Here is a 27,154-nt window from a genome sequence, read left to right on the forward strand (position 1 = left end):
AAAATTGTTTAAAGAACAGCTTTTTTTATTATTTACAAAATGCATATTCATAGGCCTCTTTCTGCAGCTGTACGAAGAACAATTTCCAAGAGGCGGTTTCCATTTCTGAATTCCAAAGCCCACTTCTAAGCAGTACAGAGCTCAGAAAGGTTTCTCTTATCTTGAGGGTGCAGGAGTAGCATTTCTCAAGGTGTAGCTTCCAGATCCCATATAAATCCATGGAGCTACTGTGGCAGGCAGTGGTCCTGTTGTCCCACTAGTGCTTGTACAACTATGGACTTGGCTGGATTATGGACCTGACTGATGTAAACTAATCATTTGTTGCAGGATTAATGTGCAGCTGGACCGATGCCCTCGCCTGTGTGACTGTATGCCCGCGGGAGTGCGAGTGTCCACACCTGCCGCTATCTCTCAGCAACGGCACACACATCAGTTTACGCTGATCATTAAACCTCTCCCTGAGGCCGTTTCTTGGCTGTTCTAGCTCTGATTCACAGAAAAATGCTGCCCTGGGCTTGGACTCCCTGCCCTCCACGCTTATGTCCAGTTTAGTCTGTCTGGCTTAGTCTGTGGATGCTGACGTTTTCTGCTGTAATTAGACAAAGGGGCATTTAACGGCTCTGTTTCTTAGCCTGCATCAAAGGCATCATCAGCCTCAGTCACATAACTACCCACAGACCAAAGGCATATTATAAACCACTTAAATTTCTAGCACCGTGTAATTGCATAGTCCCTTTCACACACACGCTTGTGAAAACGCATGGGGTGAAGGGCTGGTGATGGGAAGCCCACCTCTCACAGGGATGATGGGCAGAAAAGCAGGACAGCACGTAAGCCACCGCTTATGCATAAAGCTCAGGGATGGCAGCGGAGTTCTGCCCGTTATGCACGTTTTCAGAGGTTTTGCGCGCTTGCTCTCGGTGTGCCAAGCATTCGCATTTTGCACACATGAACGAAGCCGCGCTCGCTTCTGCAAACCGCACACGGGAAGCATCCACCGTTGAGGCACTTTGAAGGCCAGGGTCTCGGTGCCCGCCAGAGCCACCGAGAAGCCCCACGACCGCCGCTCTTGCGGCGCGGGCCAGCGCGCACCCATGGGTCACCGGGGAGGCAAACCCCAGCCGGCTGCCGGAGCCTCACGCCGCGCAGACGCCCCTCCCGCGGCTACGGCGACAGCCCGCCGCCGCCGCCCGCCCCCGCCGCGCGGCCCCGCGCCCGCCGCTCCCTCGCGAGAGGTGCGGCGCTGCGCAGCCCCGCCCCTCCCCGCGCGGCGCAGCCCCGCCCCGCCCCGCCTCGCCTCGGCGCCGGGCCGCGGGCGGGCTGTCGGGGGAGGGCCGGCGGGCGCGCAGCGCGGCGGGCAGCCATGATGGTGGGTCTCGGGGCGGCCGCGGTGCCGGGGCGGGGCGGGCGCGGGCGGCCGGGTCGCTAACCTGTGCGCTTTGTCTCCCCCCCCACCCTCCCGCTGCCGGCCGTGCCCCTCGGCGTTCCCCTGGCCCGCTCCGCCTCCTCCTCCTCTTCGCCCCCAGCAGGAAGGCTCGGACGACGGCCCAGATTTCCTCTCGGAGGAGGACCGAGGTGTAAGTGCCGTGGGGAGGCGTTGGGGACCCCGGCGCCTGGGGGTGGAGCGGGGAGAGGGCAGGGTTGGCGCCTTCCCCCGGGGCCCGGCTGCTGCTGCCGCCCGGCCCGAGCCCGCTGCTGGGTACCGGGAGGGAGGCGGGATGCCGGGCAGCGGCAGGCAGCCGGGGGGCGGGTGTGTGTCTGCCGGGGTCTGCGAATGTGGGGACAGCACGGCCTCCCTCTGGGGTTGGTGTCTGTGTGCTTGGGTCTTGCCGAGAATTTTTCATTGTTCTGTCACCCAAGTTTTGGAAGGGCAGTTCTTCCGTGCTTCTGTGGGGCTCGCCTGGGGGGGCATGTTGTGTTTGTGCTGGAGATTCACGTCCCCTCTCTGTGTCCTTCCCTGCCCTGATGTGGGCCCTCTTCCTGTGCACACCCCCAGGTTGTCCTGTGCTCCTGACCAGCCTGGTGGAGAGCACCAGGTTCCATCTTTATTCGTGAGCCAGGGCCTATGTGAAATAGCCCTGCCCTCTCTTCTCCCTTTAGGCCCTAGAGGCTCTCCCATAGATAACAATGGGACGTTTACAGGCACACGCTGCATAATAAACTCTTTATTGGAAAGAAGTTCTGTCGTTGGGACAGGATGCCACGATTATGTTCCTTACTGAGAAAACCGTTTCTCTGCCCTGCTGTTCCTGGCCTTCATTTCTATTCTGACTGCTGCATCCATCCTTCTTTAACTTGCCTGCCTTATTTAAGCAACAAATCAGCTAATCTAGTATAACTTATGCAGACTGATTGCCCCTATTGGTTAGAATCTTGAGAAAGAATGACTGAGCAAGGTAGGAGAGCAGCTTCTGGGTTGCCTAGGCTGTTGCTGGTTATTAAAAGTGGCTACATCTAGTACATTGCTAAAAACACAAAATCTGAAAAACACTGTTGGTATATCCTCTTGTCATGCATGCCATACTCAAGCATCAGATATAATGTTAAGTACCAAGCAATTTTTGACTGTTGTATGTGGTAGGAAGTCAGTGCATTTTATGTTCAGTTTATGGCCAGAAATGAAAAAAGGAATTCTAGTATTATGTTAGGCCAATTCTGGCCACCGGAGAGCTTTTGTCTTTAATTATACAACTGCTTAGTAAGAATACTGGATTAAAAATAGAGAAAGTGGAAATTGTTGCCCTTTGGGCATCTTCAGAACAAGGACTGAAGAACTTCTTATTTGTGGAGTTGTATTTACGTAGGTCGTCCCTGGTGTGTAGGAACAGACACAGTGCACAGTTAGGTTGTCTTTTTATCTGAAGGTGCAGATAGAACATAACACTGCAGATCTGATCCTATGTGAAACATGTTTGTTTGTTTTGTTTGGTGGGTTATTAGTTTTCCCTCTAAGGCTGCAGGTAGCCAGAGTTCACAAGGTAATTTGAAAGCCTTAAGAAATCTCTTAGCAGTCTTGTTTGTGCTGTTGGACAACTTACATCATCTCAGTTGGCCAAGTGCAGCCCTTTTTCCTTCCCCTCCCCCATCTTCATCCAGCACCGAGGAATTAAACCAGAACAGTGTCCTCCTCCTTTCCCTAATTTTTTTAGGTTTCTTATTTTCAGTCACTGGGGTTTTAATTTTCTCACTGCTGTGTAAGTCCCTGGAGTTCAAACACAGGTTATTTGCATGATTTTGATACAGAAAATCTAATCAAAAGCAATACTGTCAGTCTGTTCATGAATGGATTTGCTGTGCTTTAATCTTCAAAACGGTAACTTTTTTTTTCTTAGCAGTAGTAAAAATAAGCGACTCCTCATAAAGTGTTTCCCTGGTTCTGATTTGTTGCCTTTGTCTGTTTGCAGTTAAAAAAGGAGCAGGTCACGCTTTATTTGAAGGCATGGATGGCAAGTTCTGGTTAGAGTAATAGAGCTTTTAGTTTTGAGAACAAGTACTTTTTCCTCTCTAGAATTCAGATATTGCTATGACCATATACTTCTAACTCTTCAGAATCATTTTGGTCAGCTACAGTTGTGTTAAGTTTAACGTGGGGGCAGTGGGATAGAAGGCGGGCTGGAAATTATGCTGATGCCACATAGAACAGTAATTCTCAAACAATTGTGTTATACCATATGGAGCCTTTTCCGGAGAATTGTCAAACAGAGCACTGAGAATCATCTTTGAGGAAGTTGCAGTGGGTGGTCTGTAGAAGGAACTTACTATAAATGGTCTGCATAAATTGAACTTGCTGGAATTGCTTTTCTAAATCTCACTTAGGAAGATACTATTGAGTTCGCTCAGAGTAACTTGGCTCCTATTGGGATTTTTTGTGCTCTCTCTACTGTAAACAATACATGCTTTGAAAGGTGGTATAATGTTGCTGTACTGGTATTGTTCTGTGTATTTTATATGGATGTAAACTTAAGCTGACTTGGCTAATGCTCTTGTCTAGTCATTTAGGGGAAATGAGCTACCCCTTAGAACGGGTCTGCTAGGAACTTAATGCTGTGAAGACACTGTAATCTCTTGTTGTAACAGTGTTGTTTGTTTCCTTGCCTTGTGTATTTATCTGCCTGTAAAGAACCCGCTGGAGAGAGTCCTTTTTCTCTAACAGTTTTGAAAGAGCTTAGAGCACAGAACTTACTGTTGTTAATGGATGACATTACCTAGGAATGTTGGGTTTGGTTGTTTCCCTTGTCTCTACCAGCTTCCTTCCATTACCATTTGAAGTATAATTGATGCTTGAGCAAGAGCTAAATCCTCTCATTGCATTGCATTCTCTTTTAGTACTCTAACATCACTTAGCCCTTGGCTTCTCATGTTTTCTAGACTCTGAATAAAACCATGACTTTCTTAGTATAGCATAGGAAACTGTAAAGCACCTAAATTAAGTTAGCTTTTGTTTTGCAAGTTGTTCAGCATGGGCATAGAGTATGTATTTAAGCATAAAATTATTGTGCTGTGTTGTATGTATTAGATCGGGAGGGACAAGATACAAAGGGACTGTATCCCACCTCCATTTTTTTCCTGAATGTAAGGAACTTTCATTTCAGTTTTCATCCAGATCAGATTTTTCATCCAAATCAGGTTTTGTAGCATTTTTTTTTCATTTCTACTCTTTGTGACTAGAAAACCATCCCTTGGTGGCGTTTTTTTTGTGGAAGTAGTGATGAAGAGATTGCTTAAGTTTGTTGTGTGATGATATTGTTTGTGAATTTAATTGCCAGTAATACAATGTAAACCATTGTGTCACATTTAAAGTCTTTCAACTTTCTGATTGTCTTTGACACCTTTCATAAATGCTTCATTACCATTGCAGATGAAAACATTCTCTGTTGGCAGTCAGGCTACGCAGCATAATTTAACATATGATTAAACTCTTCAAAACTGTTACAAACTTAACTGGTATGAATCAAACAAATAGTCCTTTACAGTTGTATGTCATGAGTGAAGTTGTCATGTTTCATTTTTAATTTTCTCAGCACTGATAAGCATATTGTTTTTGGAGTTGTGAATAGTGCATATGGCCAGGGTGCGCTGCGCTAAAGACTGCATATACACTAGTGATAAACTCAAACAGCTGTTATACTGAAACTTAGAATTTTGTGTTGTACCACTTTTAAAAAAGGCAGGAAAAAAAAACCATTTTAGTAGAAACTTTTGTGACCTGTGAAAGACTAGAAAATCCTTTTGGATAATCCAGATTATTTGCTGAGATTACTCGGTTAATGTATCCTGGGGGACCGGTGAAAAACAAACAGTACTTCAGACAGTGTGGCCACTAAAAACTTTTTTACAAGCTGAAAAATGTGGTGTCATGACATAAGGCAGACATTGGTATGTCAGATTATATTTTTCTTTCCTAAATTAGATGTTAAGCACGTTGGAAACTCAGTAGGAGCTGGGAGATTCTGCCTCAGAAGTGATCTGCAGTGGATCGTTTCATGATAATATGCCTTTGTGTGAGGCTGTGACCCCCTAAACCTTGGAAGAACAAAACAAAAAGAGATGCCTGAATCACGTGTGCGAATATGTTAGTGTGCAGTGGTTTTAATAATTTCCAACTTTGCTGTAAGGAAAAGCTATAACTATTTGTGTAATAGCTATTGAACTGTTATATTTTGCTAGCTTAGCAGAATATGCTAGACTGTATGATTTTGGTTTTGCTTTAATACATTAATTCTAAGATATGCTAGTCTGGTTGCTGCTACATAAGCATTGAGGTTAATCAGAAAACTAGAATGCGTGCTGACCACTGTGATTTAAGATAAGAATTAAGATAACTGGTGGAAAACAAGATGTGGCAGTTGATGCTTCTCTCCTACTCCTGTTCCAGTGCCTTGCAGAGTTACCTTCTAAATCTGCTCGTTTGTAACCTTTGTACTCTGTGCTGCTGATACTTAAAGCGTTTTTGTACTTGAGTATGGACTTCAAAATGCTGTCCTGAAAATGTTTGCAGGGAAGAAGTCTTTATCCTTGTGTGTCAAAGCATTTGTATATTGTAGAATGTAATGTAGAATTTCCAGAAAAAATGCAGCACAGGAGAAAACCCAGGGTCTCAGTAAGGAGTAAGCCTCATGAGCATTGAAATATTTTTTTTGACAATGTGATTGGAGAAGATTTCAGAGTTAGCCTGACAACTTTTAACAATATTCTGAATGTCTGTTGATCATGATGATGAAATTGTCGTGGGACAAACTGCAGTAGGACAGCAAGAGTGCCAAGGTGAGGGGACTCGAATTCCTGGCTGGGGTCTAGATGAGGTTAGTTTCCCCAAGTACTGTTGAAGCCTTTGTCCAGTTACTGCCAAACATTGCAGTGTTCAGGTAATCTTCAAATTTTTCTGTATTTGACCATTGTCTTTTTTTTTTCTTTTTTAAAATTCTTTTTTATTTTCAATGTGACTTCAGAATTATTTTGTGAGACAGTTCAGGTTTCATGTCTTGTGGAAAAGAAGTGTGTATTCCTTGCACTTTTGCCATTTCTCATGCTGTTTTTGAAGAGATTGAAATCTTGGTTTTGGTGTGGTGTTTGTATGTTGGGGTATTTTTTTTGTGTGTGTGGGGGGTTTGGTGGGTTTTCAATTTTTTTTCTCCCAGAGAAATATTTCCAGAGAGATTAGGTCTGTGAAGTTCAGGATATTTTTTTCTTTTAAGCTTTTTCAGTATGTCATGGGAAATGTTAAACAAAAGAATAGTGTTAAGACAGTGTGAGTAAACCATGTCTTTAATAGCTCTTGCTTCTTTGGAATATAGGACCGCTTTTCTCCCATAATTACCTTTACAAGTACATTTACTTACAGCAAGTTGTCAGTTTGGGAGAGTAGGGGGAATGAAGAGAGAAATAAATAAAAACACCTACTGAACTTGCTGCTGTCTGTAAATATACTTTGCCTTGACCATATCATTACTAGCAAGTTAACAATACACAGAAATAAAAATAGTGTACTGCCAAGGAGTATGGTAATGGAAATTGCTTGTGTGGTCATGTGTGCCAAAAGGAGTACTACTGGAATTCCTTTTTCTGCTGGAAATTATCTTTTAATGTTGAGTTTTGTGTAATCTGGGGTCTTTTATGGTTGTTCAGCATTGCAGGATCAGAGTTTTTCTCAAGGGAAGAACATGGGAAATATAATTAACTTTTTTTAAATTAAGCTAGTTTTTTCTTTGTTTAGCTTAGAGCAATAAATGTAGATCTCCAGACTGATGCTGCTCTGCAAGTGGATATCTCAGATGCACTCAGTGAGAGGGACAAAGTGAAATTCACTGTCCATACAAAGGTAAAAGCTTGGGTTTGTACACTGAACATCTTCTTAATGGTATAGAGGAGAAAGTTTCTTTAAACTGTGTATTGAAACAAGTGTAAGACAATCCAGAGGAAGTGAGAAGGTAGCTTTATCTCATGTTGAAGAGACTGTGTAGCTGCAGTGCTTAAGATGGCTAAAATTTAAGGGGTTAAAAAACTGTTTAGAAAAAAATGACATTCAGGTTTTTGTACTGATACATTGTCATGCCATTCCTATGCTTGTAAATTGGCCTGATTGCAGGTAGAATCTTTAATATATCTCAGTATACTTCAGTATAGTTTTTTATTAGATTAGCCATGGTTTCGGATATTAAAATATATTTCATAATGGAATTACATTCAAGACTAATTTTCAGTTACTGCTTGTTTATGGCTTTTCATTTTTAGATTTGAATGTTTATTGATTGCAGAATTACAAAATAGTTGAATAAAATTTCTGGAGATCCTTTAGTCTCATCTCCTTCCTCCCTCCCACCATTAAATCGGGTGAACCAGACTCATTGCTCAGGACTTGTCCATTTGGATTATTAATATCACTGAGGGAGGAGACTCCGTAACCTCTTTGGGCAGCTCATTCCAGTTGACTGCTGCACTAATTAAGATGGGGGTAATTACTGTTGTGTGAACTTTGGTTTTGGTCAAATCCATACTTGGATGATTGGATTGTTTTTACAGGGATATTCTGCTGTTCCTTCAAGGTGCTTTTCATATAGTAATGGAAAACTTTTCATAATTCTTCCTCATTTTTCCTTTCTAGAGTTCCTTACCAAATTTCAAACAAAATGAATTTTCTGTTGTCCGGCAACATGAAGAGTTTATTTGGCTTCATGATTCTTTTGTTGAAAATGAGGACTATGCTGGCTATATTGTAAGTATTGTAGTTCTTTTAGTTCATGTGCACCGTTTTCTGTGGGCTATATCAAAAGGACTTGTGACTGCTTTTAAATGCAATGGAAATGGCAGATGTTCATTCCTTCTAAAATCAGATCAGATACTCTAATACTTCTTTTTATGCAGTTACACAAAATTAATGGTTGAGGCAAGCTTGGAGGAAAGTTAATGTAGTTGTCATACTTTCTTGCCTTTCACTCCAAAGGACTGAGTAGTTTAATCTGTATCCAAGTGTATCTTTAGTCCACCTTGCTAAAAGTGTGGGAGATAGGTGAACTGTATAACTTGGTGGTATTGTTTTTGCAAGCTAATGTTTAACCTAGTTACAACTTTCATGTTGCTTTTATTTTAGCTGGAATGGCAGAGTGCAGTAACTGAGCTCTAGTAATTACACTTTTCCAGTTTTCATTATGAAGATCAGAATCATTTTACCATAAATCAGTTGTAGGGGAAAAAAAAAAAAGCAATGCAAATACCACCTAGAACTACAGAGAACCTTAAACCACAACTGAACAATTTGTGTTTGAAGTTTATTTCAGGCCTCCAGGGAGCAGAAGTCCCAAAATAGTCACTTTACAATGCTACCTATTAAACATGAGTGCTGCTGTTCATACCTTAATTACAAATAGTAATATTTGTCATCTTTGGGTGAAAGGTATTAATTTTGTTTTGGGGGCAGTGTGTCTACTGATTCACAAGGTAAACATATTTCAAATTGACATGGGGGTACATTATGATGAATATAATCTGTGATGTGTCATACCATTCTTGAGCTAGTCTTTTTTTAGTCAGAAAAACTATTTGAAGTGACTAGACCTTCAGTGCAGTAGCAACTAGTTTCAGACAATTGACTACATAGATGCCAGATTTTTCTTTTTTTTGTAATGCATTAATGTAGTGGACAGATACTGGCAAAATAGAGTTTAAGCATAGCTTAACTTTGTTCTGTGTCCCTTTTCTGATAGCAATTGAGGATTTGTTTGAATGCAGTGTTTTCTTTTTCAATCTTAATATACTATATTACAAGATTAACCTAGAGATTTGTTTACTGTGTGCTTTGTTATTTCAACAGATGTATCTTTAATGTCAACAATGCTGCAAGAAAGAACTAGTGCCTGCAAACAATATGGAATGGGTTTTTTGGTTTAAAGTTTTGGGGAGTTATAAATGGATGGTGTGAAAACAATTGTGAATTTTTTTTTTTTTTTTTTTTTTCTTTAAACAAGAAATATTCTGGCCAAATCAGCTAAACCAAAACTAATTATAAAATAATGATTTCAAGGTTTAGTTCATTGTCATGGGAAAGCTAGGTATCTCGGTATTATTTAATTTCTCTTTTTATTAAAGCACTGAAGCCGTGAAGACATTAATAAAGTATTAACTAATACTTTATTAATCTTCAAGAACAGTTGGCCAAAATTGGTATAGTAATGCAGCATGTCTAACTCATGAATGAGAGACTTTATCCACGAATGCTGTAATGAATGATGAAAGAGAGCGCCATATATTAAAACGCTGCAGGCAATTCCCAGTTCCTGTACTGAATGGATGTTGTTTGACTGAGAAGACGAGCAATTAAAAAAAAAATTGGTTCAATTCCAGATTCCACCAGCACCACCCAGGCCTGACTTTGATGCCTCTAGGGAGAAATTGCAGAAACTTGGAGAAGGGGAAGGATCGATGACTAAAGAAGAATTCACCAAGATGAAACAAGAACTGGAGGCGTATGTAAACTTGATTACTACTTTATTCTTTCTTTTTTCTTTTTTCCTGTATCTCTCAACTTTTAATGCTGTCTGCTATTTCATGTTTCTGATTTCGCTATAATGGTTCTCCGTGAGTTGTAGGCTTGAGAATCCAGTTGCTACATAATCAGGGTTATCTTAGTGATCATGATCAGAGCCATTAGGAAAATTGTAGAAATTTTATGGAAGATCTTCTGAAACAGGAAAAAAAAATAGATCAGGCTGTTCTTGAGCATTCTTTTGTAAGTAAAAACCTAGTTAGATCCCTTTCTTCACAGAATATCTGCAAAGGGAGGAGGTAACCTCTATCTTGGTTTTGGTGTTCCACAGTTTATAAGCAGTGAGACTTCAAGGTTTATACATGGAGTGATTGAACTAGGGAGTTTTGGATGCGGTTGGTACTGTAAACATAGATGCCAACCTTTTGTTCCCCAAGAAATATGGAGGTTACTAGAAAATACTTTTTTTTTAATCTTTTTTTGGCACTCCCACCTTTTTTTTTTTTCTCTCCACAAGGAGAATACACTTCCTGAAAATAGTATTTTCCTTTACTGTGGATTTAGTGTGTATTGATGTATCAGCTCTAAGGCTTTTTGTTTCATATTGAGTTACACAGTGAAGTTTCTCCTTGCTTCATCCACTTTCCTTATCATGCATTCACTTCTTTGATCTTTTTCCTGTCATTGGTTTCAGTTTTCAAGTGTATATTTACGCTGCTTCTAGACTGCTGCTATCAAGAGCTCTGAATTGGCAAGAAAAGTACATAGAACTCTTAGAACTGCTGCTTTCTCTACGAACTCCAGCTGCTGTGAGCAAATGTCTTAAAAAGCTCTGTTACTAGTGTTATGTACACAACCTAATTTATAGCAGAGTAGATATACACTTCGTATGCAGAAAACTGGAAATTAGCAGAACACTATAGATTTTAAAGAATCTGTGGTTTTCCAGCGGCCCTGATCATGATTCTCTTGTGGTCTGGTTAGGGGTTGGATAACACAGAAAACTTTGGGTTTCTTCTACTGCCACCTCCATCCTCTGCATCCTCCTTTTTTGTCTTCACTGAATGACTACTACTCTCACTGAGATCAAACATCTCCCAACACTGGCCCTGCTGGTTTGCTGGTATGTAAATCTTAACCTCCTTGCACATAGTGGAAGCAAAAGTGTTGACTATTATTTCACCATTTGACCTCAGAATGGGGAAAGGAGCCCCTTCGTCATTTCTAGGCAAGCTATGTCTTTCTGAATTTGCAAAGCAAAATGAATTCTAGCGAACTTGTATTGATAAGAAAGCCTTCCTATTAAATCACAAATGCTTTGAACTTGAGTTGGCTCAACTGAGCAACTATGCGATTGTCATGGTTAAACATGACTTCTTTAATTTTTTTTTGGGGTTGTACATACCAAATGCAGCACTTAATTTCACTTTTAGTACCACTATGAAGCAAGACATCCATGTAAGCTTTGTCTCCAAAGGCTAGGTGCTTTAACATGGAATGAAAGACTGCTGTCTAAACAGCTAACAAAACTACAAGAACATTTAAATGAGTAAGGAGGGTGCAAATAGGCAAGGGGATGGAGATGGGGAGGAAGGAATTTGCGCATCAGCTATATTGTGCTAGTGACTGTACTCTGTATCTCAATTTTTTTGGTTTTGGGGAGTTGGGGAAAGGACAATCAAATGAGGTTACACTTTGAGCAAACCAGTCTGTGTTAGCTAGCCCTAAAAATTAGAATGCATTTGTTGCGCCTTCATTAAAAGCCTCTCTGTAATGCGTTCAGGCTTCAGATTTCCCACTAGTATTAACATTGTACTATTTATGCATATATCAAATATTGGAGTGATAGCCTCTACTATATCAGCTTATAATTTCGTATCCTTACTGAGGATCATTTAAAGCTGCTCACTAGGCTTACCTCAAACTTAATTGCTTCATGTTAAATTCCTATGTCTTGTCTTCTTTCTTGTTTTCAGTGAATATTTGGCAATATTCAAGAAGACAGTTGCAATGCATGAAGTGTTTTTGTGTCGCGTGGCAGCACATCCTATTTTGAGAAAGGATTTAAATTTCCATGTATTCTTGGAATATAATCAGGATGTGAGTATTGAAAACTGAATTGCTGGCAAGAGAAATCAAGATGTACTTTTATGGTAGGATGGAAAATTGATTAAGAGGGCTTTACCTCCTGGAGCAAATGGCATCAATTCTTTCATTCCAGACATACTTGTATCATAAAAGGTAGAAATTAGTTTAGGCTGTTTGAGTTCATTTTCCTGCCACCTGGGGAGCCAAATGCACTACGTGCTCTAGCCTCAGCTTCAAAAATACTAATGATAATCCAATATGTTTTGGGTTAAACATATTAGCTTTTGATGGTGATTTCACATGATGTTACTCTTGTCCTTGTGTTTGGTATTTGTTGTTTTTTGGTTTCTTTTTTGTGTGAGGTTGCTAACAAAAGTAGAGATGATTTCTAATGAAATGTTCTGATAAGTAGAGCCTTTTTGTAAATAATGTAGGTGAAAATTTATTTAATTTTTTTTTCTAGATCGTGGACTACTGTGGCTATCTGCATGTTACATTCTGAGTTGCTATCTAATTTTTGAGTTAATAGAGACTTACTGGATTAATGATCACTCTTTGGTGTCGGAGTTAGTGGTTGCTCATGTTCTGCGAACAGTTTTTAGTTGCTTTTTAAAATTGCAGAAAGTGGCATTAAATGTTGAAGAAATCATTGCAAAGACTGGCTCAACTGAATACATTTGTAACTTCAAAATATGTTACAGAGGATCCTTGTTGCTTGATGTAGAAATGCTTACTGGTTCAGGAACTCAGTTTACCTAAATTGGGCAAATTTAGATAGGAAGAGTCTGAGGCTGAAACTAACATTATCCTCAGTGCACTGAGGGGTAAATGCTTCTGTAGTTTCTGAAAGTCAAAGGTCTGCTATTCTTCTATTTGTTAAATACTGCATTTTTGATAACTGAAATGTACACCTTTTATACTGGTGTTATTTGTAGGTGCTAGAATGTTGCTGGGGTTTATGTTGGGGTTTATTGTTGTTGTTGTGGGTTGTTTGGGGGGGTTTTGGTGGGTTTGTTGGTGTTAATGCAGAGTGTAAAACTATCTATTTAGTATTTCTTTTTGAAGCTTATATTGCCTCCAGAAAATTATCTAACTTGATAAATGAATTTGTTTTTCAGTTGAGTGTTCGTGGGAAAAATAAGAAAGAGAAACTTGAAGACTTCTTTAAAAATATGGTTAAATCAGCAGATGGTGTCATTGTTTCAGGAGTAAAGGTGATTACTGCTTAATTTGTCAAGATTTAAAATATATTAACTTTGTTGTCCCCGTTTTTTAGTGAAGCAGAATCTTACATAGCTACATGAAAGGGATTTTTCTAGCAATATCTAACTTAATGCTTAAGAGGCAGAGCATGGAAAGAAACCTGTAACCCTGGATGCAAGATAACTAAGAACTATCTGAGGGCTTTCAGTACTCTTTCCCATTGTTTATGAAATTCAGCAATTTTTAAATCCATATAGAATTGATAATCTGGGTTTTTTTTGTTTTGGCCTGTCATTTTATATAGCAGGAAAGTGCACTAACTTTCACAACTGCTGCAGCTCAGAAGTTATTAACACAGTGTGCATTTTACCAGCCTTGTAACATCCTAACTGTTTCAAAACTAAGAGCAGTGGTAAAGGTGATACTGTTTTTCCCAGTAGATGTTACTGAGACCAAAAAAAGCCAAAAAAGAATTTTAATGAAAATTCCATTTCATTTTGACTTTTCCAAAAGTGGAAAGATTGGTTTTGTAACAATCATAAATTCTGCAGAAGATTATTTTAATCTCCTTTCTTCCTAGTGGTAAATTTCAATTTACAAGCAAATTAGAGGAGCTGAAGTTCCTAGTTGTAAGATCTTGAGTTTTGGAACTGCTGGATAGTTGCTGTAACTATGAATTAATTATGACTTGGAGGGAAATATAAAGTCCGTATAACCAGCGGTTTTCATAAGCATGTTGTTCAAAGCCCATGTTGTAGGTTATTCCATGGTAATGAGCATCTGTGCTATTTTAGAGGGCTTTTAAAAGAAATATAAACTAAATATCTCCAGTTGTAATACAGAAAATACTAAATTTTACCTCTATTACCAACTTGAAAGAAATCTGTCATCAAGATCAGCATTCCTGAGCTAGGAGTTCGTATTGTCTATGCTGTGACTGCAGCATCTGTGCAACCGGGTGTCTGTCCTCCCCCCACCCCGTTTTTCTAGGTAGATGTCCTTTTATTAAGTACTTGACATTTATTGTATTTTTCTGTCATGAAAGTGGTAGTTAGCAGTTAAACTATTTCCTTCACTTCAGGTTTAGCTATCTAGACCTTTAAGACAATTGTTATGAATTCTTATTGAATTCTTATTAAATTCTTAATAAAACTTCAGATCATAACAAAGTAAATGAAGAAGAGAACAGTTTACGTAAATGGTGTTTCAAGGAATAAAAATAGATTGCATTTCATGTCGCAGCAACAGCAATATATGCAAATTTACTCTGCAGTTGCTCTGTACAGAGTGAGTAGAATCCTGTTTAAGTTGTTCTTGTTTTTGTAGGATGTGGATGACTTCTTTGAACATGAAAGAACATTCCTTGTAGAATATCACAACAGAGTCAAAGATGCCTCTGCCAAATCTGATAAAATGACAAGATCACATAAAAGTGAGTTCTTTTTCCAGGGTCAAAATAGCACTGGTTAAAAGGTACAGAAGTGGTTCATGAGTAGTAATTTTTAGGTTTTGGTTTGCATGTAAAAAGTGAATTAATTTCTCCAAATGTAGTCTTCAAAAAGTCTAAAAAGTTTAATCAGACTTTCAAAGTTTAGCCTTTGTTGTAATAGGCTAGGTGGAGTAAGAACAGCCTGATGCCGTGCTGAAGATATCTTGATGCTTCATGCTGTCCCTCTGAAGAGAACCACACTTTAAGTAATAATATTTTTTTCAAAGTCCGATTCTTAGTCTTATATGGGGAGGTGTGCAATATAGCAGTATATGTGATTTTACTCCCAATGAAGTTGCTCTTGACTGGATGAGCTTGCATTCGTCAGAGTGCAATTTCTTGCCACACTAAGCATTGCATTACCTTGCTGAGCAACAAACTCCTATTTGGGCTGTTAGTTCTAGACTGGGAAGTCAGGTTTCCATTTTTCAGCTTTTTAGAATGGAGATGGGAACGTGTACATGCAGTAGCTTGATTTGCAGGACCCCTTTTCTTGCTGAGGCAAGATTTTCCACTTAGCTTCCTGAGCTGAATGCTAGCTAATGTGATTTCTGGAAGCTCAAGATAGTCCTCTAAAGTGCAGTGCATTTATTTGCAGAAATGGGAAGTCTTTGTTTTAGGACTACTGTGTTTGGTTTAGGATTACTGTGTTTTGAGAAGCTCAGAAAGAAGCTGACCTTTATTGCCCTTGACTTTGAGCTTCTGACATAGGTAAATCAGAATTGAACTACTAGATTCTATCTACTTTCTCAAAAGTTGTGTCCGATTCATAGATTCCGTCTTTGCTATCTATGGTAATACAGTTCACACAAAACCAGGCCACAGACCTTTTGTGAATCTTCATTGGTAAGGACTGTAAATCGATATTGAATGAGACATTAAACCAAGAATTTACGGAGCTCTTCAGATGCTTCTCTTGCTGTTGTATGAAGAATGAGTCTTTTGTAGCTTTAGTGTTTATGTTAGGAGATGGGAAGAGTCAGTTATGGCTTAATGAATTACGAAGGGACCCTGTGTCTTCATTCAGTTCTCCCCCAAAGTGGCTTCTGGTGTATTGTTTGCTTTCTTGAAATGAAAACTGAACTTCATTCATGGTAGGTAGGTGCCAGACTTTAGGTATTGAGAGAGCGTTTCACGTTGGTTGTAGAACCAGGAAAATGGTTAGAAATTAGGTTGTAGAGGTTGTGATAGGAAAGGATTGATCAAACTCATGACAAAGCTTCACAGGTTTTCAGACTCAGATCACTTAGGATGTTTATTGATAACTTCTATCAAACTGCAAATTGAGAGAAAGGGCCCGTTTAGAGGTTCTGGCTGGAGGAGTAGAGCAACGACAGGGAAACCTGTTTGGGAAATGGGTTTTTACTACATTTTTACTACTACATACCACATTTGTAGTAAAAATGCAGTAAAAAACCCAAAGTAAGGGTAACTTATGATTGACAGAGAGCTGCAGGGCTTGCAAACACTAGCTTCTTATTTCCAGCAGAAAATCTATTTTTACATTTAAATGGGAGGAATAGAAGGGGAGATTAATGGCTTCCTAATGCCATTCTGCACTGTAACCAACTTCACTGATTCCCTTGGGATCTATGGAGTAACAAATTGGGAGGCAGGAGACTCACTCAATCTGTTAAAACAAGGTTGTGTTATTAAAAAAAAAAATAAAATTAATTCTTCTTGAAGGCATATAAACTTCAAAAATAACAAGCAAATATATTTTCCTGTTCGTTGCTTGGATCTGTTAGCATTTTCATCATCCATTGAGTTTATGCTAAAAGCTTTTCAAAAAAGCCATCTGTGCGAAGATGTGATGTTTATGATTACTATATAGTAATACCTCACTAGTCAAATTATGCAGCCTTCTTTATGAACCCTGCTTCTAATTTCATTGTTTAAAATGCTTTAACACTAATGTTATTTCAAACAGTGATCACTTTTTCACGAGATAAGGGCTTCCTGGAAATGAGGTGTGCACTAGAAAAAGTGTTGTGCGTATAGCACTGACTTTGGTAGCTGGGAGTCCGTATTCAATTTACTGCTCTCAAACACACAGACTTACTCTTCATTATTGTTGGACGGTGATTTTTTTTTTCAAATAGCTTTAGACTTCAGATTCAGATTTAAATTCAGACTTTAGCCATTGAGTTTGTACATCTTCCGCCAAAATAAAACCTAACAAAGTTGCACATCAATTTACCCAGCAGGTGCTAATTGTATTAAATACTTCTAAATAAATTACAGACTTCACAATTTGGTGGGAGCGCCATGTTTGTTGTGTGAAGTTATTCTTCATAATAAATGACGTGATTGGAATTTTACTTCTGCTCGTGTTATAGCATGTTCCTTTTAGAAAAACACCTACGCCTGAAGAAAGAGAGCAACTTCAAAATTTTCAGATAGAGGAGGAATGAAATAGTAAAACTAGTGCTTGTTTGTTTTTCTAGATGTGGCGGATGACTATAATAGAATTGGTTCTTCATTATATGCATTAGGAACGCAGGACTCCACAGATATATGCAAGTAAGATATTGTTAATAACTTACGGGGGCATTTGCTAAGTAGCAGTCTTAATGGTGGCCTGCTGGGATCAGTAGTTCTCTTGTTATGAGAAAACCAGAATTTATTATGGTTATATCACATGAAGAGGTTTTCTTCTCTAGTATTTATTTTCTGTAATAGGCTGCTTTAATACTTTTGCTTTAGTATTTGTCTGGGGAGAAAAATGCTGTTTTTTGCATTTTGTAGAAAATAACACAGATGAGATGGAAAATTCCTCATAGAATAAGAAAAAACCCCCCAAAAAACTCTCACCAGATTTTTTTTCCTAAGTGTTTTAAGTGCTCTGACACGTGCAGCAAGAACAGGTCTCAGGCTGAGTACACTGATTTTTGTGGGTGTTCCCTGCACCAACATCTTGAAAAGTAGTTTTGCTGTTCTTTCATTTTTACTGCCATTCAGAAAAGAAAGGAATCTACAGACACCCCTAAAACTCTGAAAATAGAAGAGGGTCTCTATGTACAGATGTTTGTCCTTTTATCTTTCAGTGCTTTACTTGAATAGGAACTTTGATGCATCTGAAAGTAAAACTTAGTTAACTAGCTGAAAGATGCTGATGCTTGTGAACGTGTACTCTTAGTAGAGTCAGTGTGATGACAGATAGGAGGTTGGTATGAAAGGTAACTTATTTTCAGTAATTTACCTGAATTACAGTGGTACAGTTCCAGATCTGGTGATAGCTTACATACCAATTACTTTGATGATAGTATTGAAATTTGATGAAGTCTGATAGGAATTGTGTCTGACTTGTATCGAAACAGCATGATTTGACTGTAATTGAGTCTGCTGTTACACTGAACCCTTGTATTGTCTCCCGTGATAACGATGTGCCACGTTGGTGCTTCAGCCTCCCTGCATTCCAAGTCGGGTGTGCATCATGTTTACTGTGTGCAGAAAAGTACATTCAAATCTAAGTGAAGGACGCTTGATAATAGCGTAGGACCGTTAACCAGTGTGGTGGTGGTTGGGGTTTCATTTACAAAAGCATAAAGAATCCCCGAGGAGCTGTGCAATTATTCTTTAGTAAAAAACATCCATCCCTTATGCTTTTTGTCCCTTATCTTTTTTTAAGTTGTACAATTCCCAGATGTTTGAAGCGCTACAATTTGAAACTGTTATGTTCTCCGAGTTCTGTGAATTCTAAGCAGTGCCTTTACAGACTTTATTGCCAGACACAGATTATATTTTGAGTTCTAGAAAGTAATCAGGCTGTTCAAATTAATGTTGTAATATAAGCTGTTTCCTTTGTGCAGGTTTTTTCTGAAGGTATCAGAGTTATTTGACAAAACAAGGGTATGTACTATGAAACTTTTTTAGATATATTCTTTCTGTACATCCTGGAAGTGACAGGACATCTTGTGTCAACTAGACATTAATATGTGGATGTTTTATGGATAATGATTATCTGAAGCATTTAAGCAGTGTGTGGTAGTGAGTGAAAAAGCATAAGATTTCAGTCATCTATTTTGTAAGATGATTGATCCTTAGGATTCTTCAGACTACTACACATCTCCAGTCAGTCTTCCTGTCTTCTATGTAATACACTAGTAAAACTGCTGTTCCTTTAAAATGCTTCAACACTTGTTACTGGTTTCAATACTTGTTACTGGGTTATCACACAACTTGCTGTGGAAGAAAAAAATATCAGGAATGTAATCCTTAATCAAAAAAATGGTGGTTGTGCTGCTTTTTTTCTGGAACCAAAATCTGTTTCTGCAATTATTTGACTCAGAAATACTATTGCTGATGCTCCTAACTAGCTTTTTCAAATATCTTATTTATTTTGCCTTATTTTTTTGGCTTAGTAGAGCAGAAGATGCATGTCATGTATCAAGAAAACTTTCAAATGAAAAATGTGTGCATTTTCTAAACACAGACAATTGTACCTGCATAAATATATACTTTAAAGAAAATGAAGGTAACAGAAATACTTGCTTTGACCTAAAATGTTGCCTTTAATTTTTTTTTTTTAATTAAAACTTAAAAAATGTATTTGCAGACTCTGTTTCTATATTCACAGAAATGTGTTTCAAATACAAGCAAATAAACGGTCCAAGAGACCAATGAACTTAATACACACAGTTACAGAACTAGTTTGCAAAGGTACCTTAAAAATTTGTTTTCCTTTGATCTCAAAAATGACACAATTTCTTGTGCAACTCTTTATACTAGGTACGTTTTTGTTTCTCTGCTTTCTAGTATTTGACACATACAATTGAAATTTGGAGAAAGCATTAGTTAAAATAGAAAGCTAGTTGTCAGTTACTGCTCGTATGGTTGATTATTGCTTATGTTTTAATACAAAATCCTAATGCTGCCTCTCATGATGCATCTTTTAAGTATTCTGTCGCAAATGCATCATCTTGGTTTTTGAAAAAGACCATCTGTCATGTACTGTTGTATATTTTATGTTTTATTTACATCATACAAGTGAATACCCAAAGTCTGGATGTTTTTAAATTGATGCTTTTACTTGTTTTTCCAGAAAATAGAGGCCCGGGTATCTGCTGATGAAGACCTTAAACTTTCTGATCTTTTGAAATATTACCTAAGGGAATCTCAAGCTGCTAAGGTGAATTTATGGGCTTTTGTTCAGTGCACTAGTATTTATTTAAAAAAAAAGGGGGGGGGGGGGGGGGGGTGTAGAGATAGGGTACCTACTGTGTATTTTCTTGAGAAGTACAGAGGAGGCAGGTTAAAATGCTGCCACCTCTAGCCTGCAGTGTATCCCTCAAGTATAAAACCTGGATCTGCATTGTATAGAAGGAGTAACAATGCATTTGCTGACTGTGGGACTGACTATTTGGAACTGGTTTGTAACTATGTGATCCACTTATTAAGGGCAAATCGTGCAGTATGATTAAAACCAGTGGAAGAACTGCTGGTGAATTTTTCATGGGTTTGCAGTGTGTTTGCTGCTTGTAGACTGGAAGCAATTTTTTTTTTTTTTTTAAATATTAAAATTGCATGCTGCAAGTGATCTGCAGGTGCTGACACAAAAACACATGGGCCAAATTTGATATTCTATACCTACAGAAAATCTTAATGTTATTTGATGTAAGGTGATTAAGTAACATGACAGAATGAGGAAGCATTTGACAGAAAATGTGTGTGGTTAGAAGATCACAGCAATAACTGTTGCACAAAAATTGCTACTGCTATTTCTTGGGCCCTGTGTGTATTTCACGGCCCACAGATCTGTGTATTTCAGATTATGTAGAAACCAACTACATAATCTAAATGTAGTTGGTTTCTAATCTGAGAAGCTGTGAAATTTCCCATGATTGCCCTTTCGTAGGCTTTTTGGAGTATCATCTAAGCCATCTGTTGCTAGCCTCTGTCAGACAAGATGCAGGCCGAACAATATTAATGTTGCATGTCTGATCCAGTATGGACATTACTGTGACTTGCAGGATGAAGTAATGTGAATGCAGATAATTCAGTAGGAACTGAAATACAGCAAGAAAGACTAAAATTAATCTGATATTTTTATATATATATATATACTCACACATATATATATTCAGTATATACTAAAATCCTTGGTTAGATTCTTGTAAACTCTATACAACCTTTATGTGCTTTTTTTTTTTTTTTTATAGGATCTCTTATATAGAAGATCTAGGTCACTAGTGGATTATGAAAATGCTAATAAGGCATTGGATAAAGCAAGAGCAAAAAATAAAGATGTACTGCAAGCTGAAACTACTCAGCAAATATGCTGTCAGAAATTTGAGAAAATTTCTGAATCTGCAAAACAAGGTATTTGGGTGGTCTTTGATTCTATGTTACTACTTGAAAATTAACATTTTAGAATATGATTAGTGAGAATAAATTTTTGTTCTGTTTCCTAAGCAGAGCTATTATCTTTCAGTCAGTATTTACTTATTTTAGGAAGCTGAAATACTGTTTTCCTTTGGCTCCCCATAGCTCCATTAGGCAGAGCAAAGTCTAGGGGCAGATTATTTATTAGCTACTTTTTTTTTTTTTTTTTTTAATATTTATATGCATAGGATAGGATACAAAATGGTAATTGCTAGCAGTAATGGCAAACCTAGTCTTTTAATGTATTGTTGAAATTCCCCCTTTGCTCTTATGCATTCTACTGTGAAGGCAGCAGTCTGTCATGGAGATAATACTACATTAGAAAAGGGAAAGACATGAAATGAGATTTCACTGAAGTTACAGAGTTACAGTAGCTCTAGAGGAAAGGAACCTTATTTACATGTTGCCCTTTTCCTGAAAACTTACTCTTTGTTTTCTTAGGCTGAAATTGTTATGAATTAGTAGTCATCTAACTCATTATTTGGGGCAGATTTCTTCAAGGCTTAAACACCATGCTCTTCTGATTTTATCATTTAAGAGTTTTTGACCCTGTAAATCCAACTAATGATTCCTTTAAATGAGACAGTGGAGAATGAGTGATCCTGTTAGCCACAAAAGTATATGCATAAAGCATACATGCTAATTTTAGCTTAATATCTTCCCTAAAGACTTTCACATACAGCCGTGAAAGAACAGTGCACGTGGAATGAGAGAATTAAATGTTTAAAAGCACCCACATTGCAGTCTTTTTTGAAAAGAGCTTTGTGTCCACAAAAGGTTAGCTAGAGATGAGGAACTGTAATGATGGTTTGCTTTCATCCAACAGGATAGCAGTATCTTTGAGCCTGGAATGTGCTTGAGTTTTTTTTCCCTGTTGCCTTCTCTCACCCTTTACCTATCCATCCCGAAGAAAGTCTGACAACAGTTGAGGGCACTAGCATAATACTGTCAATGAATACATTTTTGTTTTCTACAGAACTGATAGACTTTAAGACACGAAGAGTTGCAGCATTCAGAAAAAATCTGGTGGAACTAGCAGAACTGGAATTAAAGCATGCTAAGGTAATTGTGATCTTTTTTGGCCAGTATTTAAATTGATTTTAAATATTATATGCTTGAATAACCAAATGGTTACATTTATTGTGTGATATGCACTTCACTTTCAGGAAGGGGAATTCAAAGGTAGGCACCATCCAGAAAGGTGAACTTTCTTGAATAAGGGGGGATGGTGGGGAAATACGTAAATGAATTATCTCTGAGGGACTGGCGTGCTTGAGGTGCCTTTGGAAAACTCATCTCCTTGAAGACAATTTTAGCTTCAGTTTTATGTTTCTCTAGCTGTTTGATATTTATAGCGGCAAAGTTTGAATACTTGCCTGTTTTTAAAACCCCATCTTGCCCATTTTACTGTGAGATAGGAAGTGGTTTCTCCTGTTATCCAGATGTTGGGAACTTAATGTGTAGGATAGGCTAACTATGAAGTATGAGATCACACAGGAATGTCTGAAATCAGATCAGTGTTACTCTGTTTTTTGAACCTTTTTGCCTTTAAACTATGAAATGCTAACAAAAGAGGAATGTTGCAGATAGCCTTTTCAGTAAAATAAATTTTTGCAGGAAAAAACCTAAGGGGCATGTACTGTCCTTAAATTTCATAATATATTTGATTCTTTTAATCCATATGAAATTATTGGTTTTGGTTAAATTGAGTTAACTGCTCTGATTTCATGGACAAGTACAACAGTCTGTTACTTTAACAGTCTTATACCGGGAGGCAGCTTTCTTTTAAAAGTAAGTTCTTCAGCCTTTCTCATTCTTATCACAAATCTGAAAGTGTGTTGACTACCAAGCTTTGAATTAACTCAGAATGTATCTGTTGAAGGGACTAGGTAAGAGTGTATAGTGTTGCTGAGTTAATTTGTTACTGCTTCACACTCCTTTCAGTAGTGCTGGCGGTATCATTCTTCATTCTGCCAAAGCCATTGTTTGTAAAACTAATGCACTGTAAAAAGGGTTGTTTTGGGGACTTTTTTTATCTTTGTAAGTATAAGTTCAGCTTGATGGGATATTTAGCTGGTAATCAGTAAGATTTGGAATACTCTAAGCCCTGTACATCTGAGAAAGGAATAATGTGCTATATCAGAAATTCTGCTATATTTCCCCTAAAGTTTTAAAACTTCTCACAATACTTGGTACTGTTCAGCCTTCCTACTTCTCTGTGTGTAACAGCTGTCTTCATCCAGCCCTCAGTCTTCCAGAAATCCCCATGTCTGGTCACGAATATACCAGTTACGTGTTTTAGTGAAATTAATAGTCCTGACAGTCATACTTGCAACAGTTTTTATTGATCTGCTGTATCATGCTTTAATAAGGGAAGGAATCCACACAGCTTCTGTCTTAATTCAGTTATTGACTCTTCATCATCTCTTGTAACTGATCCTTGCTGAAGTCCCCATGTGCCCTGAAGTAGAATGCTTTAAAAATGTCTCTATCTTCTGAATTATCCTTAAAGAATCATTGTATTAACCTTCTGTGCAAGTCAAAATCTTGTAGCAATATGTCTTGAATTTTGACAGCCAATAACTGCAGAAGGCAGAGGGGAAAATGCTTAATTTCTGTAGCTTTGAACTTACTTGATACATGCTTCCTGGTGTCCTTAGTTTACCTGGAAGAGCTTAAACTTTTTTTAGCCATTCATTTGTCACCACAGTCCGTGTTTAAGATGGAGTTCTTTAGATAGTCTGTCTCAGTCTGTGACTTACCTTGTCTTAGTAAATTTACTAACAAGGAGTATATAAGGCTGTAATAGAAGCTTTGAACTGTAGTCCTGGTTTTGAAGGTGAACTTTTTCTTTTTACTGACCCTTTTCACCTACTTTGTTATGGAGCACTGTAAGATTCATTAGACAGTTTTGAATATTTAAAGCTTTACAATATAAAAGGCCATTTTGACTAAAAGTGACACTTTCTGAAATGTTAACAAATGTTGAATGAAAAGATATTTTGTTTCTCACTGGGTTTGAAAGTTCTGGTTTTTGCCAAGCCTGTGTTTCATATTTATTCAAGGCAAGCTAACAGAGATAGATCACTTTGGTTGCCGTGTTTTTGTTTCTACAGATTCCGAGGTGGATTATTACAGAATTTACAAGTGCAATAGGTCATATTTTTCAATTTTATATAATGGGAAATTTTCCTATTAATGCTATAACCAGTGTATTTGAGCACTTATGGATAGGTTTTTATTAGTCAGTACAGACTGTTGAAAGATAAAATGGTTTGACAGAGACTTTTTGAGGTAGTTCCATGAAAGGAAGAAAGAAGATATGAAAAGACTTGTGGGTTATTTTGAGGTAGCATTGTGCCCTGATGTGTGAAGAGCAATGTTAGGGGAATATGAAAGTTTCTCCTTGTCCCAGAGAGGACATTCTTATCATTGTTGCAGTGTGAATCATGATTAGTGTTCCCACTGAAAAGAAGCTAAGTGATCCTGGTTTTGGCTAGGCTAAGCTGGGGTGTTTGTAGACACCTGATTCCTCTTGCAGTAGAGTCAATAGAGGGCTGGTAGAAGCAAAAAGAAAGCTACTTTTTCATGTAGGTAGTAAATTAAGGCAGTCGGATCAAAAGCCCCCTGCTTTTAAGCTTCTGGACAAAAAACTCTGCCTGATGCTGCAGCAGTCCCTGTCTTCATGCTTTTGCAGCTGTTGGAGGCAGCTGAAGTTTTAGCAACCCCAAACTAGAAAGTGCTTGTCTTGTCAATGGCATGTGAAGCATAGCACTCCCAGACTTTGCAGCATGACCTGTTACATAAGTCTAAGTGCTCTTTCCAGCAAAAATTCTAACTGGTGAGTAGGGGCTGGGGGCAACAGATAACACTGCTGCAGGTTTTCACTGCAAGTCTTCTATTGTGGTGTTTTGTTGTTGGTTTTTTTGCTGGAAAGAGTATCTCGAGACTAGATGTCATGCAGAGACATCTGTCTCTGAAGCAGTCTAGCTTCTGGACTTGGAGTTGCCCGACACAGAAAGCATGGAGGTGAAATCTGATGCAGCAGTGGGTGTTGGAACTCACCTGAGAGGCTGTTTTGGGGAAGAACTCAGTCACAGTGAAGGCTGCTGCATGACTTACTGTTAGAAGTTATTTGCTCTTTGCAGAAAGAACACAAATCCCAAACCAGAGATTGCTGCACTGAAAAAGTCAGAATGACCAAAGTATTGGCAGAAGGTTCAGAGACACAGCTCGCATTTCCTGAGCTGTATCTGGCTGTGTGGCTCTAGAAGACTGGAGTGTGATAGGGAAATCAAGCTTTACTAAATCAAGGACACTGTATGTACAAATAGCATACTCTCTCTGCCCAGTTATGTTTATACCACTTCCTTATAAAATACTTGCTTTTAATCTGCTAATACCTTCTTCTCCTTTCCTGATTGCAGCTCCGGCCTTTTAAAAAAGCTAAAAATCAGACTGTGGGTTGACATTGCTCTAAGTTGATGCAAGCGCAGACTACTGCCAGGAAGGATGATGATGATGCATGACTCTGTTCCTTTCACTTATGCTGGCACTATTATGTGTGCAGCTGTGTAGTAAGATGGAGCTGAAAGTTGCTCTGGGTTTTTCTGAGCTTTACTTTCAGTCTTGTTTTCACAGCATCCCTTGTGTCAGAACACACAGTTTTGGCTGGGAGGACCTGGGATTAAAAGACAGCTGCCACCTTAGCAGCAGCACGTACCCTAGATTTACTTAAAATAGCTGCCAAACTGCAGCTTCAGGTTCTGCTTGGTCTCTGACCTCTACAAAACAGATCGATGTTTCTTTTTCTATGGCTGTTCTGTCTGATTATCCCCCTAGGTAGTGCTTAGTTTCTGTTTTGCTAGCTCTGTGTTTCTTTGTGGCTTCATGCAGCTGTAGCTAATGTAAGACATGATTAAGTGTTTGGGCATTTAGTGCAAAAGCTGCATTTAAGCCTATTCAGTATTTTAAATAGTTAGATTTTGTGGAATTCCTGTGTTGGACTTCATGTTCAAGAAGGGAGGTTTTATAGTTGGTGAAACTGCTAAGGCTATAATCATATACTTAAAGCATTTGTAGCCATGGCTATACATTTAGAATCTTTTGACATATGAATTGCAACTTAGTAAAATAGCCACTTCCCTCAAATAAAAAATTCTAAGCACCTCTTTCCACAAATTATTAGTATATATGCTCTTGCCTCTGTGGGTTTTTTTGGAAAAAGAATTTGTTGTGTTATACTAGCAACAGATGTCTGTTTGGAACTGACAGAAGAATAGAGTAAGCAAAATCCAATGCTAAGGGATTTGGTTAAATGCTTTGTCAGTAATTCTTTCTTTCCGGAAAAGGATGTTTCTATCACAATGGTTCTGCCAATAACTGTAATATCTGGAGATTAGGAGACAGAGTTGGCAAGAAACACTTTTCTGAGTCTGAATTTATAGGACTTTCTTGAGCTATGCGATATAAGTCAAGTATATCAGATTTTGCAGCCAGAAAGAGTAATGGCTCACAGCCTCTATTGTGCTTGATTTATTTCAATTTAAATAAGGTTGTTCTTGTGAACTTTGTACATTCGATCTAATGAAAATGAATGATGTGCCTGTTTGGAAAATTTCAGTAGACTGGCTGGCTGAGTCTGGAAATGACTTATGTGTAACGTATGTCTTGGTACCCTCTTTTCTTTAGGGTGCTACATAGTGGCCTGTGAATTGCAAATATGTTTGCTGCTGCTGCTGAGCTGTAAAGAGATGGCCAAAAGATTACTGTCACACTTTTCTTATAGGCAACTTGCGTGCAGTCCACAAGTGTACTTCAGACTGAAGTATTCCTTCCATTTGAAGACTGAAGGCTTCAGACTGAAGTATTCCTTTTTATTCATTACAGCCAATAATCAGCTTCTGTAATAAAGGCTTTAGATTTATGAATCCTCTACACAACAAAGATGTGCCACCAAGTCCCCATGCATTTCACCTACATTGAACTTGTTCATATCGCAGAAGCTGTTG

At 38.5% G+C, this 27,154-nt stretch overlaps 1 protein-coding gene across 2 annotated transcripts in view; it reads left to right on the top strand.

The window, feature by feature from the left end:
• Positions 1-1,243: 1,243 nt before the first annotated feature.
• Positions 1,244-27,154, top strand: part of SNX6 (sorting nexin 6) — a 29,264-nt gene continuing 3,353 nt past the window's right edge. The window contains exons 1-13 of one of the 2 annotated variants that reach the window (XM_030481730.1): positions 1,244-1,369; positions 1,530-1,577; positions 7,214-7,318; positions 8,102-8,212; positions 9,838-9,959; positions 11,956-12,079; positions 13,186-13,281; positions 14,597-14,702; positions 17,207-17,282; positions 18,572-18,611; positions 19,804-19,890; positions 20,921-21,080; positions 22,120-22,205. In XM_030481730.1, coding sequence (XP_030337590.1) covers positions 1,364-1,369; positions 1,530-1,577; positions 7,214-7,318; positions 8,102-8,212; positions 9,838-9,959; positions 11,956-12,079; positions 13,186-13,281; positions 14,597-14,702; positions 17,207-17,282; positions 18,572-18,611; positions 19,804-19,890; positions 20,921-21,080; positions 22,120-22,205 — 1,167 coding nt within the window. In that variant the 5' untranslated portion in view covers positions 1,244-1,363. Of the gene's footprint in view, positions 1,370-1,526; positions 1,578-7,213; positions 7,319-8,101; positions 8,213-9,837; positions 9,960-11,955; positions 12,080-13,185; positions 13,282-14,596; positions 14,703-17,206; positions 17,283-18,571; positions 18,612-19,803; positions 19,891-20,920; positions 21,081-22,119; positions 22,206-27,154 lie in introns of both variants that reach the window. The other variant, XM_030481729.1, reaches the window with a different exon arrangement.

The sequence above is a fragment of the Strigops habroptila genome, chromosome 4 (genome assembly GCF_004027225.2).
Source record: "Strigops habroptila isolate Jane chromosome 4, bStrHab1.2.pri, whole genome shotgun sequence".
NCBI lineage: Eukaryota > Metazoa > Chordata > Aves > Psittaciformes > Psittacidae > Strigops > Strigops habroptila.